Here is an 11,874-nt window from a genome sequence, read left to right on the forward strand (position 1 = left end):
GGGGGCTATAGCCAGGAGTGCAAGTAGGGCGGTACTCGCCAGTACGCAGTTCCGACAAGAGAATCATAGCGGGTACAGGGTACCAGAAAGACTTGGGGCTAGCCCCCGCCTCTAGAGGGGGGGAGCCGTGTTCTGCTCCTTAAAGGAGCAAAATGTGGCTAGGGAGGACATTCATTATTTAAATGGCTTTAGCAGCACAATACATATGCTAACAAACAAAGGCTTTGTTTAAGTTTGTTATCATATGTTTTGTGCTGTTACATTGGTCAGGAATCCTCAAGTGGGGAGGGCTGACGTGGACGGAAGGTGTTTAAACAGTATTTTTTATTCTGTTTCTCCCCCTGGGTCTGAATTATCCATGACATCCTTGTTATATCCTTGCGGGCAGCCGGTTTAGGAAGAAATCACTTGAGGCCAGAGAGCAGACAGCTAACAAAACTACCATTTTATTTACAGACACAGAGCTCACTCAGCCAGCAGAAGCTGGCTGAGCTATCCCCTAATAATCTAACTCAGTTGCCATAGGAACAAAAACCATGACAACCAAATACACAACAATCCATACTGCATTACATCCAGTCCAGATCATCAGAGGAATGTCTCTGCTTGCACTGACCAGAGGAAGTTTGGATTCTGTTGTCAGCCCAGTTCTGCCACCTGATGGGAATCAGGTGTTGTCCCCAGTATACCTAGAATTCTTCAAACTAGTCTAACATGCATTTTGTTAACTGGAACTGGAGCAGCAAAACAAAGAAAACAAATGCCTCATTTTCCAGCTTTGTGGGTGAGAGAACTATAAGTGAAGATTATAATGCTGGACACTGATGGCCTTAAGCCAGCTGCCTCAGGAATCTGCCAAGAACTTTGCTGAAAATATGTTCCTCATCTTAGCAACAGAGCTAAGACTTATCACACATCTGCCCACCTTTATTCAACTGGAGCTCCTTCTGATCTGACAGCTCAGGCATTGTCAGTTTCATCCAGAACAATTTACAAACTTGGAACCAAATCCTATAATGTCTTAATCATTTTATCAATCCCACTGAAGACTATTTGTATGACTATGGACCACTTCTGTGGACTGGTAAGTTTCAGGAGTATGTTCTGTTCCTGTCAATAGCGGCTCCAGGCACCAGCACTCCAAGCACGTGCCTGGGGCAGCAAGCCGCGGGGGGTGCTCTGCCGGTCACCGCAAGGGCGGCAGGCAGACTCCCTTCGGCAGCTTGCCTGTGGAGGGTCCGCTGGTCCCACGACTTCGGCAGACCTCCCGCAAAGCCGCGGGACCAGCGGACCTTCCGTGCTTGGGGCGGCAAAATGTCTAGAGCCACCCCTGGTTCCTGTAAAGGAAGTTGAATCCCGCACTGAAATGCAATGTTGGGTACAATACCATAAAGAAGTTATAAACAGACTGAATACTACATATGTGGGGGTGTGAGTAGTTAAGCATGTTGATATTTGTATATACAAAGGAGGGTTTCAGAGGGGATGGGAAGAGTGTCAGGGCCCTGGGCTGGGGGCAAGGAGGAGTCATATGGGGAGATCACATGCCCCGCCTTGCATCCCTCCCATGAGTGCAGTACTGGCAAGAAATGATTTCTACTTGCACCACTGGTTATAACTCAGGAAACGCCTTGGTCAAATGACTCCAGATTTGGATCGCTAACACTACCCTGCGACCCTGTGAGGGATACCAAACTTCAAAGCAATCTGAGTGACTGTTTGGATTTTAAAGCACTTACAAAGTTTAAGGTTTAAAGCATATAAAATGGCTGGAATGAAAACCCTCTGGCTGTTTTTCCATATTGGTGCGTGCACTCTGTAAAAAATGAACATTTTCTGAAATTCAGTTTAGGTCCCCTGAAGATAGAGTGAATAAAGTTGACAAATTGAGACTTTTTGACCCTCATCACATCAATAGTTTGAGCTCTAGCATTTCACAAAACAACCCACCTAGAAAACCCCTTTTTATCTCTGCAACCCCTAGCTCAAATGTCTTTTTGGAAAAAAAATCTATTTATTTCATGGCTTATCTCTCCATAACTCCTTGCTCAAATGACCAATAATTCAATTTATTAATCCTAACCTGCACCCTCCAGAAGCACACCAATTTTCAAAGGAATCTGACTAAGCATGTCAATATTAGAGGCCTTCGAAAGCCGATTTTAAATGGTAGTCACAACACAACTTTAGTTATACTAGCACTGCTGCGTCACTATAATATTTATCAGTTTGTGTATTGGCTAAGTACCCATCTTTCAGATTTCTGTCTATAAACCATGATCTTGGAATATTCCATGAGCATTAAAATGGGATTGTGCTGTTAAATAGAGGAAAAAGCATCAAACTAGGCCCACAGTATAGACATTCACCTCATGTAAACTGGCACAGCTCCATAGCACTATGCCAATTTACACCAGCTGACATCAATCTCCCTGACATACCTACAACCAATGTGAATTAAACATTTGTAAATGTCTTGCAGCTTTGCACCTGCAGCCCAATGAGCCTTTTATTATAGTGTTGAATGCAGTAAGAAAAAAAAATGTAATTGCTAAGAAAGAAAGAAAGAAAGAAAGTTGGGTCATTCATCCCAATAGAAGTGAAAGCTCAGATACCCTGAGCTGTGGGTTCACCTGGTGGCAGTTCTCCAAGAGCTACTGATGCAATGCAGGAGAAAAGGGAAGAGGGGGAAATCTCTGCTCACCCAGAGGTAATTATGTGGAGTTAATGAAGGAACAGGCTATTTCAGGCCAGCTGAGCTTCTGGTGCCACTAGGCTCTTACCAGTTGTAGGTCACATGTCTGTACTATAAATATACATATTTATTCTGCAACCCCTTTGGAACAGCCTTTGAACCTCAGCCCGCCCTTATTTTTAGCCAAGGGTCCTTTGGGGATGCTGCCATTGTGTGAGATCCAGGGAGGGTGCTGGTTACCTGAGGTTAAGTTCATCTAGGGCAGGTTGTCAGGGTGGTTTGCTCCAGAGGTGAGATCACAGCTGGGTTCACAGCCCTAGAGACCGGATTAAGCTATTTAGCCCCAGAACAGGGACATCCTACATTGTGACCACATCTGGTGCCTGCACAAACCAGGATCAGCTCTAAAGCTGAGAGGGGCTTTCAGTCTCTGATCCCATTTAGTCCATTACCTCTCAGCCATGTCCAAGGAGGGAAGCAGGGAGCCCCCATCTGTGGAGTCTGCTGTCTGCTAGGAACTGCAGAGAGACTGGCAACTCAGGAAACTGCTTCTGGATAATATAGTAATGGGTGCATGATAGACAGATAGGATTATTTGAACATTATCTCTCTAACAGAGGAGGATCAAATGCATCACAAGTTGGGAAAAAGTCCACAAAGACCAGCACAGTAAGTTTCCTATTTCAATTAAATATGTTAGGGTATTGCTATACAGGGCACATGTGAGAACATAAATATGCATGACAACTGGCACTCATGAAGAGTTTTACTATCTATTTAATTAAATACCTAGAACCAGTCAGAGCTTTTTATTTGTTTATTTTTTCAGCAGCAAAAATGGACTGTTCATAAAAATTGTGAAAACTCAAACCTTTGTTTCATTGTGGCAACTGAGAAGAAAACAATTTTAACTAAAAGCTGTTAAAAACTGAAAAAAAATAGCCTCTGTTGTCCTTGGGAAAAACAAAATATATATCGAGGATAGCAGAGACTTTCCATGAAAATGTGTTCAATTGAAAACCCAATTTGCCTTTGCAATAATTAAAGCAGAAAATGTCTGTCTTCCTGGAAAGGGAAACAGCTTTGCACCAAGGGGGAAAACATTAAGATTTTCCACTAATATCACAATTTCAAATCCATTCGCTCTATTGCAGCTGTTCCAAAGGGATAGCTCCAGGATGGTTAAACTGAATAAAGCAAAGTTGACAGCCCACAGAATATATTTTAAGCACCGCAAGAGTTGAAGCCCCCAGACAAAACCTTTCTATCTTGACCCTGCCCAAGGACAGACAGAAGGTCAATGAGATCAGAACCCAGATCTTCTGCTCTAGGACCATATCTGCAGTCCTATATTGCTGCCACCTAAATGTCAGTGCTGTTGAGAGATGCACAGAACATGCACATAGTAAGACACAGTCCACCACCCTAAAAGCTTCCAGTCCTAATGGACAAGGCAGAGAAAGGGAGGCAGGGGAAACAGAGGCACAGGGATGAGAAGTGACTGGCCCAAGGTCACTGGCAGAACCAAGAACAGAATCCAAGTCTCCTGACTGCCACTGACCTGCCCAGCACAGACACAAAGGGAAACAATACAACCTAGCAGAAACTGAGCAACGCTCCTAGCCCATCATCACCCAGAGATAGAAGTGCAGCTAGAACTGGTGCCATGAATCAATCTATAAATAGGTAGAAAGCCATCTATGTGAAGGAATCATCGCAGACGAGCTGCCACGTGGGAAGCTGGGTGAATCAATGTCGTATTTCTATAGGAAGTGGGAATCAGGCTGTGTTGTCTTTTTAGTATGTTAGTTTCATGCCCAAGTTGTGGGCTTGCTGTTTGTCACAATAGGGAACCACCTTGGCTAGAATTGTTGGATTTGGATTGTACTTTGTCCCATCCTTCACACTGCATTTTATCTAAGGACAGATCATCAGATGGTGTAAACTGACCCAGCTCCATTGACTTTAAGTGAAATAATCCAGTTTTCACTAATGTGATAATGCACCTAATTAGTGCTCTGACTGATGGGTGAGGAGCACTCGTGACTCCTCATCAATGGAAGTGCTGAGTGTGTGCACCCTTGACATTCACATTATGAGATATTACACAGAGAGAATCAGGATCAATTCCTCTGTCACTCTAATCCTGACCATTGCCCTTCTCCTTCCCTCCACAGCCATCACACGATGTACTGAGGAAGAAAATGCCCAACCGAACCACCGTGACCGAGTTCCTTCTCCTGGGATTCTCTGACGTTCGGGAGCTGCAGATTTTACACTTCCTGGTGTTTCTAGTGATTTACCTGGCAGCCCTGATGGGGAATCTTCTCATCATCACAGTTGTTGTCCTTGACCACCATCTTCACACCCCCATGTACTTCTTCCTGATGAATCTGTCCATCCTAGACATCGGCTCCATCTCTGTCACTGTCCCCAAATCCATGGCCAACTCCCTCATGGACATCAGGTCAATTTCTTATTCTGGATGTGCTGCCCAAGTTTTTCTCTTTGTCTTTTTTGTTTCAGCTGATCTCGTTTTATTGACTGTCATGGCATATGACAGATATGTTGCCATCTGCCAACCATTGCACTATGAGAGAGTGATGAACAGGAGAGCTTGTGTCCAAATGGCAGCTGGTGTCTGGATCAGTGTTTTTCTCTACTCTGTACTGCACACTGGGATCACATTTGCAATATCCTTCTGTGGAGGCAACATAGTTGATCAGTTCTTCTGTGAAATCCCCCAGCTCCTCAAGCTCGCCTGCTCTGACACGTACCTCAGTGAAACTGGGGCTATTGCCTTTAGTGTGTGCTTAGGCTTAAGCTGCTTTGTTTTTATAATTGTGTCTTATGTTCAGATCTTCAAAACAGTGCTGAGAATCCCCACTGAGCGGGGCCGGCATAAAGCCTTCTCCACCTGCCTCCCTCACCTCACCGTGGTGTCCTTGTTCTTTTGCACTGCCACCTTTGCCTACAGTCATCCCACCTCCAGCTCAGCCTCAGGTATGGATCTCGTGGTGGCTGTTCTCTATTCTGTGCTGCCAGCAGTAATGAATCCGATCATCTACAGCATGAGGAACAAGGAGATCAAAGCTGCATTGAGGAAACTGATAGTGTTGAGATTATTCACCAGAAATAAACTGTCCATTTTTTTTCTTTGGTTGTGATTCCATTTCGTGTTTCTTTATAAATGTAATCCTCCAATGACATTATTGTCTCCATGAGAACATGCTTTGCAATCTGCTTATGCAGAAAGATGTGTTTAGACTGATAAAAATGCAAACACCACTCAAGTCAATGGAGTTACCGTAGATTTACAGCAGTGTAAATAAGATCAGACTCTACCTATCATGTTTTTTGTACTGCCACTCAACACCACACTCTCTGAGCACCTTCCACCTCAAATGAGTAGCCATAATCATGTCCCTAGTGAACTTCATGAACTTCATGAGTTCTCTGTGTCATCTCCTTTTTGGGGGCATAAACTCTTCTTGGGGTGCCATGGCTTTTGGCTAATTGTTTGCTTGTGTGACAGAGTGGGGTATGATGGTGTCACACTGTGAACTCTGTTGTAGTATGTGTAGAAATATTGGCACGGTGATAGCACAAATCTGGCCTGACTCAATGGCAGCCTGTTGAGCTGCTTTCCAGACAGCTGCCCTGCCTGGGAAAGGTGCTTGACACCATCATGGAGATGCATCAAGACTAGAGTCTGGGGCTATCGAATTTTGTTGTGTCTCGTCTACTTTCCCCTCCCCCCCAAGGGAAAATGATTTTTCTATACAGGGGGCCCACAGGCATGAATGTCGGGGATGGAACTTCAGAGTTTGAACCCCTGACGCAGAGACAGGGGCCTATTTAACAGTGCGGTTCCACTCTGTGCAGAGAGGGGCCAACCATGCCCACACATAGGAAGGACTTGCAGGAGCAAGAGGGCAGGAGGGATTCTTCTCAGCCTGCAACCTCGGACTTACAGAATGGATGAGATCAGACTAGGGGAGAGGGTGTCTCAGGACTGTCTTGTTTTTGAAGATCTGGAACTCTCGAGGGCTCAATGCATAAAGTTTCTGTGGTTAAGAAATTCCTTTGCTAAACCCATGTTCCTTGCCTTCCTCTCAAAATGTTCTTACAGGGGTTCAATTAGACTCCTAGCCTAGGTGAAGCTCTGGCAGAGTGTGTGTAGGTGTCTGGGAGCTTGGGGGAACTCAGACACTGGTTTTGAGCTCTAAGGCAGCTGGACGGTGGCCTCCAATGGCAAAAGGAAGAGCGTCAGACCAGAGGTCTGAGACTGGCAGTGTTTCCAAGAGCCCCAGAGCTAGTGACGATGAGACTCTACCCAGGCGCAATTACCTTGGAAGTACGTGGCACCCAGTGATTGGATCCACTTTCACGAGATGGGTGCTTGTATAACTGGGTACCGGGCCAGATTGTAACAGCTAGCTCGTCTGGCTTTTGTTTAGTTTTATCAGGTGGTCAATTCGGTTTTAGGGTGTTTTTTCCCCTTTTTCGGGGGACGGGAAATGATTGGTTACATGGGTGTTTCAGTAGTTTGTCATGTATTCGGAAGTCCAATGTGTTATCTCTTTGACTGGGTTTTCTGAGAAATCTGAAGGTTTGATTTCCACAGTGACGTATGGGTGGAAAAGAGTTCTGTAGCTCTCTGGAGGACTGAGTTCCTGCTGAAATGATCCTTTTAATGCAGCTGGGATTGTATTGTATTAGTAATGACGTGTTAGGGCACCTCAGGCCTTGGATAGGTGTCTTTTAATTATATTAAACCTAAAATAAAACTACAGCCACACTCTAGGTGACCAGACACCTGTCTCCCACCTCAGCCCCAGAGCAATTCACCAACTGGGGGAAGATAAGGGTTTGTCTGCCTAACTCATGTGTGGAACCTGATTCAGTAGGTGTGCTCACAGACCACCCATTGGATCTATTCCCATTCAAAATCTGGGTTTGTGTCCTAATCACGGAGTGTCTAACCCCTGAGCTGTGGGGTATTCTTCCCCAGTCTCTCCCATGGAACCTGTTACACTTTAGATAAATATATAAGGAGTCATTGGGTGAGAGAGAGAGAGGAAAGAATAACTCTGCAGCCTAGTGGTTAGTATATGGTGTATAGATAGCTAGATGTGAATGGGAACTGATTGGTAGCTTCAGGATGCATCAAAACTCACATTTCTCTGCTTGTGATGGCACCTACCAGTTTTGTCTCCTTTATCTGATACTAGCGCTGGTCACAAATTGTCGTGTGTGTGTGTATAATTTCCTCATGAAAAATTTAGACTTTTCATAGAAAACCTCATAATAGTTTTGTTTGTTTGCTTGTTTGAAATCCCAAGCCAAATTTTTTGAAGTCAAATCTGCCACAAACTTTAGAAAATCTCATTTTTTTTTGCTCAAAAATTTCGGTTATTGGATTTCAGTTTTCCAGTGAAAAATCAATTCTCTTGAGAAAATTAGACACTTTCTAAAAAAAAATCATTTAGTAAAAAGTCCAATTTGCCACCATAAACCTTTCGATGGAAAATGTTTAACCAGACATAGGTGCTACTGTTTTTCAGGTTCTGACAGTTCTCTTTACTGAGCACGGAGTCTGAATGGTGTACAGAGTACAGTGCTATGATGTTGTGAAGATGCATCTCTTTTTATACACTAACCAACAGAGTCTGACACCATTATTCATGCTGAGAATTTCCTTTTCCCATGGGCAGTCCCATTAAAATCCAACATGATGAAAGGTGGTCAAATCTGTGGCAAAATCTGTCCTAAAGTGTATACTCAGTGTCATTCATACCTATTGAATTGTATTTCCCTTAGTACTGTGGAGACGACACCACCCTGGAAAGTCAGCTGCAGTTCTGTCAACTATGATCTAAAGCCAGTTGTAAATCGCATCTTCAATTACACTTGAGCAATGGGGGTAGTTTGTATTGTGCTGTTTTCATTAAAGCATGACTTGCCAGGACCCCTTCCTCACACAGGGCACAACGTTGATGCCTGGGGGGCTGTGTAGGCAACCACAAATTGGGCATATTCCAGCTTTCACCATATATATACAGGGTTATATATATACCATATAACAGGGGTTTGGATACAATTTAAATATATTGTGAAAGCAATCAGTGGCAGATTATGGCCAATCTGGAGCCCCTGGAAAAATCCCCTCCCTGCTGTGGCCCTGAGGAACTCTCGCTCCCCGTCCTGGCATTGGCACAGAGCTTCTCCAGTGTCATGGCTGCAGCGGCGGTGGGAGGGGTCGCTCCTGGAACGGAGCGAGTAGGAGTTAGAGCCATGGGGAAAGGGGTGGAACAGGGTGGGGCCATGGGTGGAGGAGATGCTCCACTTGCTCCGGCCCAGGGCCCCAGGTGACCCTAAGTCATCTCTGAAAGCAATGATCCAGTGTTCACAGCTTCATAGAGTTTAAGTCCAGAATGGACCGTTAGATAATCCACTTTGACCTCCTGTATGTGGTAGCCCACTAATCTTCACCCACATACCCCTGCATTGAGCCAAATGACTTAGTTAAACTCAGTATTTCTGTCTTTGGGAGACTAAACCATTGCGTGCCACAGGCAGAGAACAGGAGTGACCAAGAAGCCACCAATACCCCAGGTCTCTGCAATAGCAGAGAATTGCCACGCTGCAGAGGAAGGTGAAAAACACCCAACATCCCTTCCAGTCCTACCTGGGAGAAAATTCCTTCCCAACCCCAAATCCAGTGAACAGTTAGACCCTGAGCATATGAGCAAACACACATGAGAACATAAGAATGGCCATACTGGGGCAGACCAATGGTCCATCTAGCACAGTGTTCTGTCTTCCAACAGTGGTCAATGCCGGATGCATCAGAGGGAATTAACACAACAGGGCATTTTCAAGTGATCTACCCCCTGTCATCCAATCCCAGATACTGGCAGTTGGAAGTTTATGGAGACCCAGAGCATGGGGTTACTTCCCTGACCATCATGGCTATACCCATGATGGACCTATCCTCCAGGAACTTATCTAGTTCTTTTTTTAACCCATTTGTACTTTTGGGGTGAAAATAGACACATCAAAAATTTTCACCAAATAAAAAGTTCTTAAAAATTTCATTGGGAAATGTCAAAACCAAAAATACTAATTTATTTTCTTTTTTTTTAAAACAAAATAAAATGTATTGACGTTCCAGTGAAAATTCTTTCATTTAGAAATGTCAGCTGAAAATGAAAAATTTCATTAGGAATTAGACCAACTTCTGTTGGTGGAAGAGACAAGCTTTCGAGTTACACAGTTCTTCTTCGGATACCTTGGAAACTTGCCTCTTCCACCAATAGACGTTGATCCAATAAAAGATATTATCTCACCTGCCTTGTCTCTTTCAGATCCTCGGACCAAAATGGCTACAAAACAACAATGAAAATAATCATTATGAATTGTCAGTTTGACTTAAAATAACATTAAAATGGCATTTTAAGTCAAAATGACCATTGAAAATATTTCATTTTTTATAACATTTGGAAATGACGTTTTGAAATAAAAAAGTTCATTTTAAGAGGATATTTCAAACTAGAAAATGGAAAAATTGCAATTAGCTCTTCCTGAGATTTTCAAAGGGGCCAAAACATAATAAGATTCCCACATTTTATTGAAAATTCTTTGGGATTTGAGCACTTAAGAGTAAAACTTTCAGAAGTGCCTGAGCCTTGTTTGAAAATGGGACTTTGGATCCTGAGGAACTTAGATGCTTTAATTTGTTACCATATTTCTTTCAGATTTTTAAAAATCTCAGCCAAAATCAGAAAATGCAAAATGTCAGGTTCTGATCCTAACATGAACATAGGCTGGTCCTCAAACAAAGTCAGTCTGACCCATTACATAAGGTGGAGGATGGAAATACTTTATTCCAGGTGGACACTAAGATTTCAATGTGAGAAGTTCATTCCTCCTGAGGAAAAAAAAAATCCTGCCTATCATTTTCCATAGAGACCTTTTTATCTCTTTGTTTCTTAGACTGTAAATGATTGGATTCATTAGTGGTGGCACCACACAATACAACACAGCAGCCATCAGGTCTAGAGATGTTGAAGACATCGACCTGGGCCTCATGTACGTAAATGATGCTGTACTGATAAATAAACAAAAAACAACCAGGTGTGGGATGCAGGTGGAGAAGGCTTTGTACCTGCCCTGCTCAGAGGGGATTCTCATCACCGTGGAGAAGATGTGAATGTACGACACAATTATCAACACAAAGCAGACCACATCTAGAAGTGATCCAAGGGCAGTCATGACTATTACATTAGTACGTATATCTGAGCAAGAGATCTTTAGCAACTGTGGGATATCACAATAAAACTGAGAGATAACATTGGACCTGCAGAAATGTAACCTAAAGGTATTAGTTGTGTGTAATACAGAGCACATCATGCTGCTGATCCATGAACCAACTGCCAACTGGGCACATGCACCTCTGTTCATAGTCACCTTGTAATGTAGAGGTCGGCAGATTGCAATGTAGCGATCATACGCCATCACCGTGAGAAAGGCCAGTTCTGCTGCTGTAAAAGTTATAACCAGAAAGACTTGGGTGACACATCCAGAGAAAGAGATGAGTCTGTTGTTGGTTAGGGAGTCATACATGGACTTGGGAACCGTGACTGAAATGTAGCAGAGGTCTAGGAAGGATAAGTTGCCCAGGAAAAAGTACATGGGGGTGTGAAGGTGCTGGTTGAGGGCTATGACGGTGATGATGAGAAGATTCCCCACCATGGCTGCCAGGTAAATCACTAGAAACACCAGGAAGTGTAAAATCTGCTCTTCCCGCATGTCAGAGAATCCCAGGAGAAGGAACTCAGTCACGATGGTTTGGTTGGACATTTCTTCTGTAGATATACACTGCAGAGGGAAGACCAAGGGGCGATGGTTATGGAAGGAGAAACAGAAGATAAATGGAGACTGGTTTTATTTATTACTCTGCAGGACACATGTGGCAGCTCAGGAAAATAACAAGATCCTTCCCTTTCTTTACCATCACTATATAATTACAATGTTTACAATGCAGGTTCATGGGGCTCTACTTTATTGGCAGCTTCTTATACAACAGACCTACTGCTTGTGTTTATTTTAAGCCCTCTCTGGTTATTTTACTGAGTAAGAAGCTGGGAGTGGATGACAGGGGATAGATCATCTGA

At 43.6% G+C, this 11,874-nt stretch overlaps 2 protein-coding genes across 2 annotated transcripts; one reads left to right on the forward strand and one right to left on the reverse strand.

Moving 5' to 3' along the window:
* Nucleotides 1–584: 584 nt before the first annotated feature.
* On the forward strand, nt 585–5,680 carry LOC120383811 (olfactory receptor 14I1-like). The gene is made up of 5 exons (XM_039502081.1): nt 585–1,084; nt 2,483–2,710; nt 3,313–3,364; nt 4,873–5,162; nt 5,554–5,680. The coding sequence occupies exons 2-5, from the start codon at nt 2,661–2,663 to the stop codon at nt 5,570–5,572; spliced, it is 411 nt and encodes a 136-aa protein (XP_039358015.1). The 5' UTR covers nt 585–1,084; nt 2,483–2,660; the 3' UTR covers nt 5,573–5,680.
* A 4,917-nt stretch (nt 5,681–10,597) lies between these two features.
* LOC120383671 (olfactory receptor 14A16-like) lies at nt 10,598–11,560 on the reverse strand. Its single transcript, XM_039501837.1, has one exon. It carries the CDS (start codon nt 11,558–11,560, stop codon nt 10,598–10,600), a length of 963 nt encoding a protein of 320 aa, XP_039357771.1.
* Between the last annotated feature and the right edge of the window lie 314 nt (nt 11,561–11,874).

The sequence above is a fragment of the Mauremys reevesii genome, linkage group 15 (assembly GCF_016161935.1).
Source record: "Mauremys reevesii isolate NIE-2019 linkage group 15, ASM1616193v1, whole genome shotgun sequence".
In the NCBI taxonomy this organism is placed as follows: Eukaryota; Metazoa; Chordata; order Testudines; family Geoemydidae; genus Mauremys; species Mauremys reevesii.

What these genes read in the sequence shown, in the direction of transcription:
- LOC120383671 (XM_039501837.1), bottom strand. Translation starts at nt 11,560, where the DNA reads ATGTCCAACCAAACCATCGTGACTGAGTTCCTTCTCCTGGGATTCTCT.
- LOC120383811 (XM_039502081.1), top strand. Translation starts at nt 2,661, where the DNA reads ATGCAATGCAGGAGAAAAGGGAAGAGGGGGAAATCTCTGCTCACCCAG. An exon ending in AAATCTCTGCTCACCCAGAG is followed by an intron (nt 2,711 to 3,312) that starts GTAATTATGTGG and finishes TCTCTCTAACAG; the next exon opens with AGGAGGATCAAATGCATCAC. An exon ending in AGTCCACAAAGACCAGCACA is followed by an intron (nt 3,365 to 4,872) that starts GTAAGTTTCCTA and finishes TTCCCTCCACAG; the next exon opens with CCATCACACGATGTACTGAG.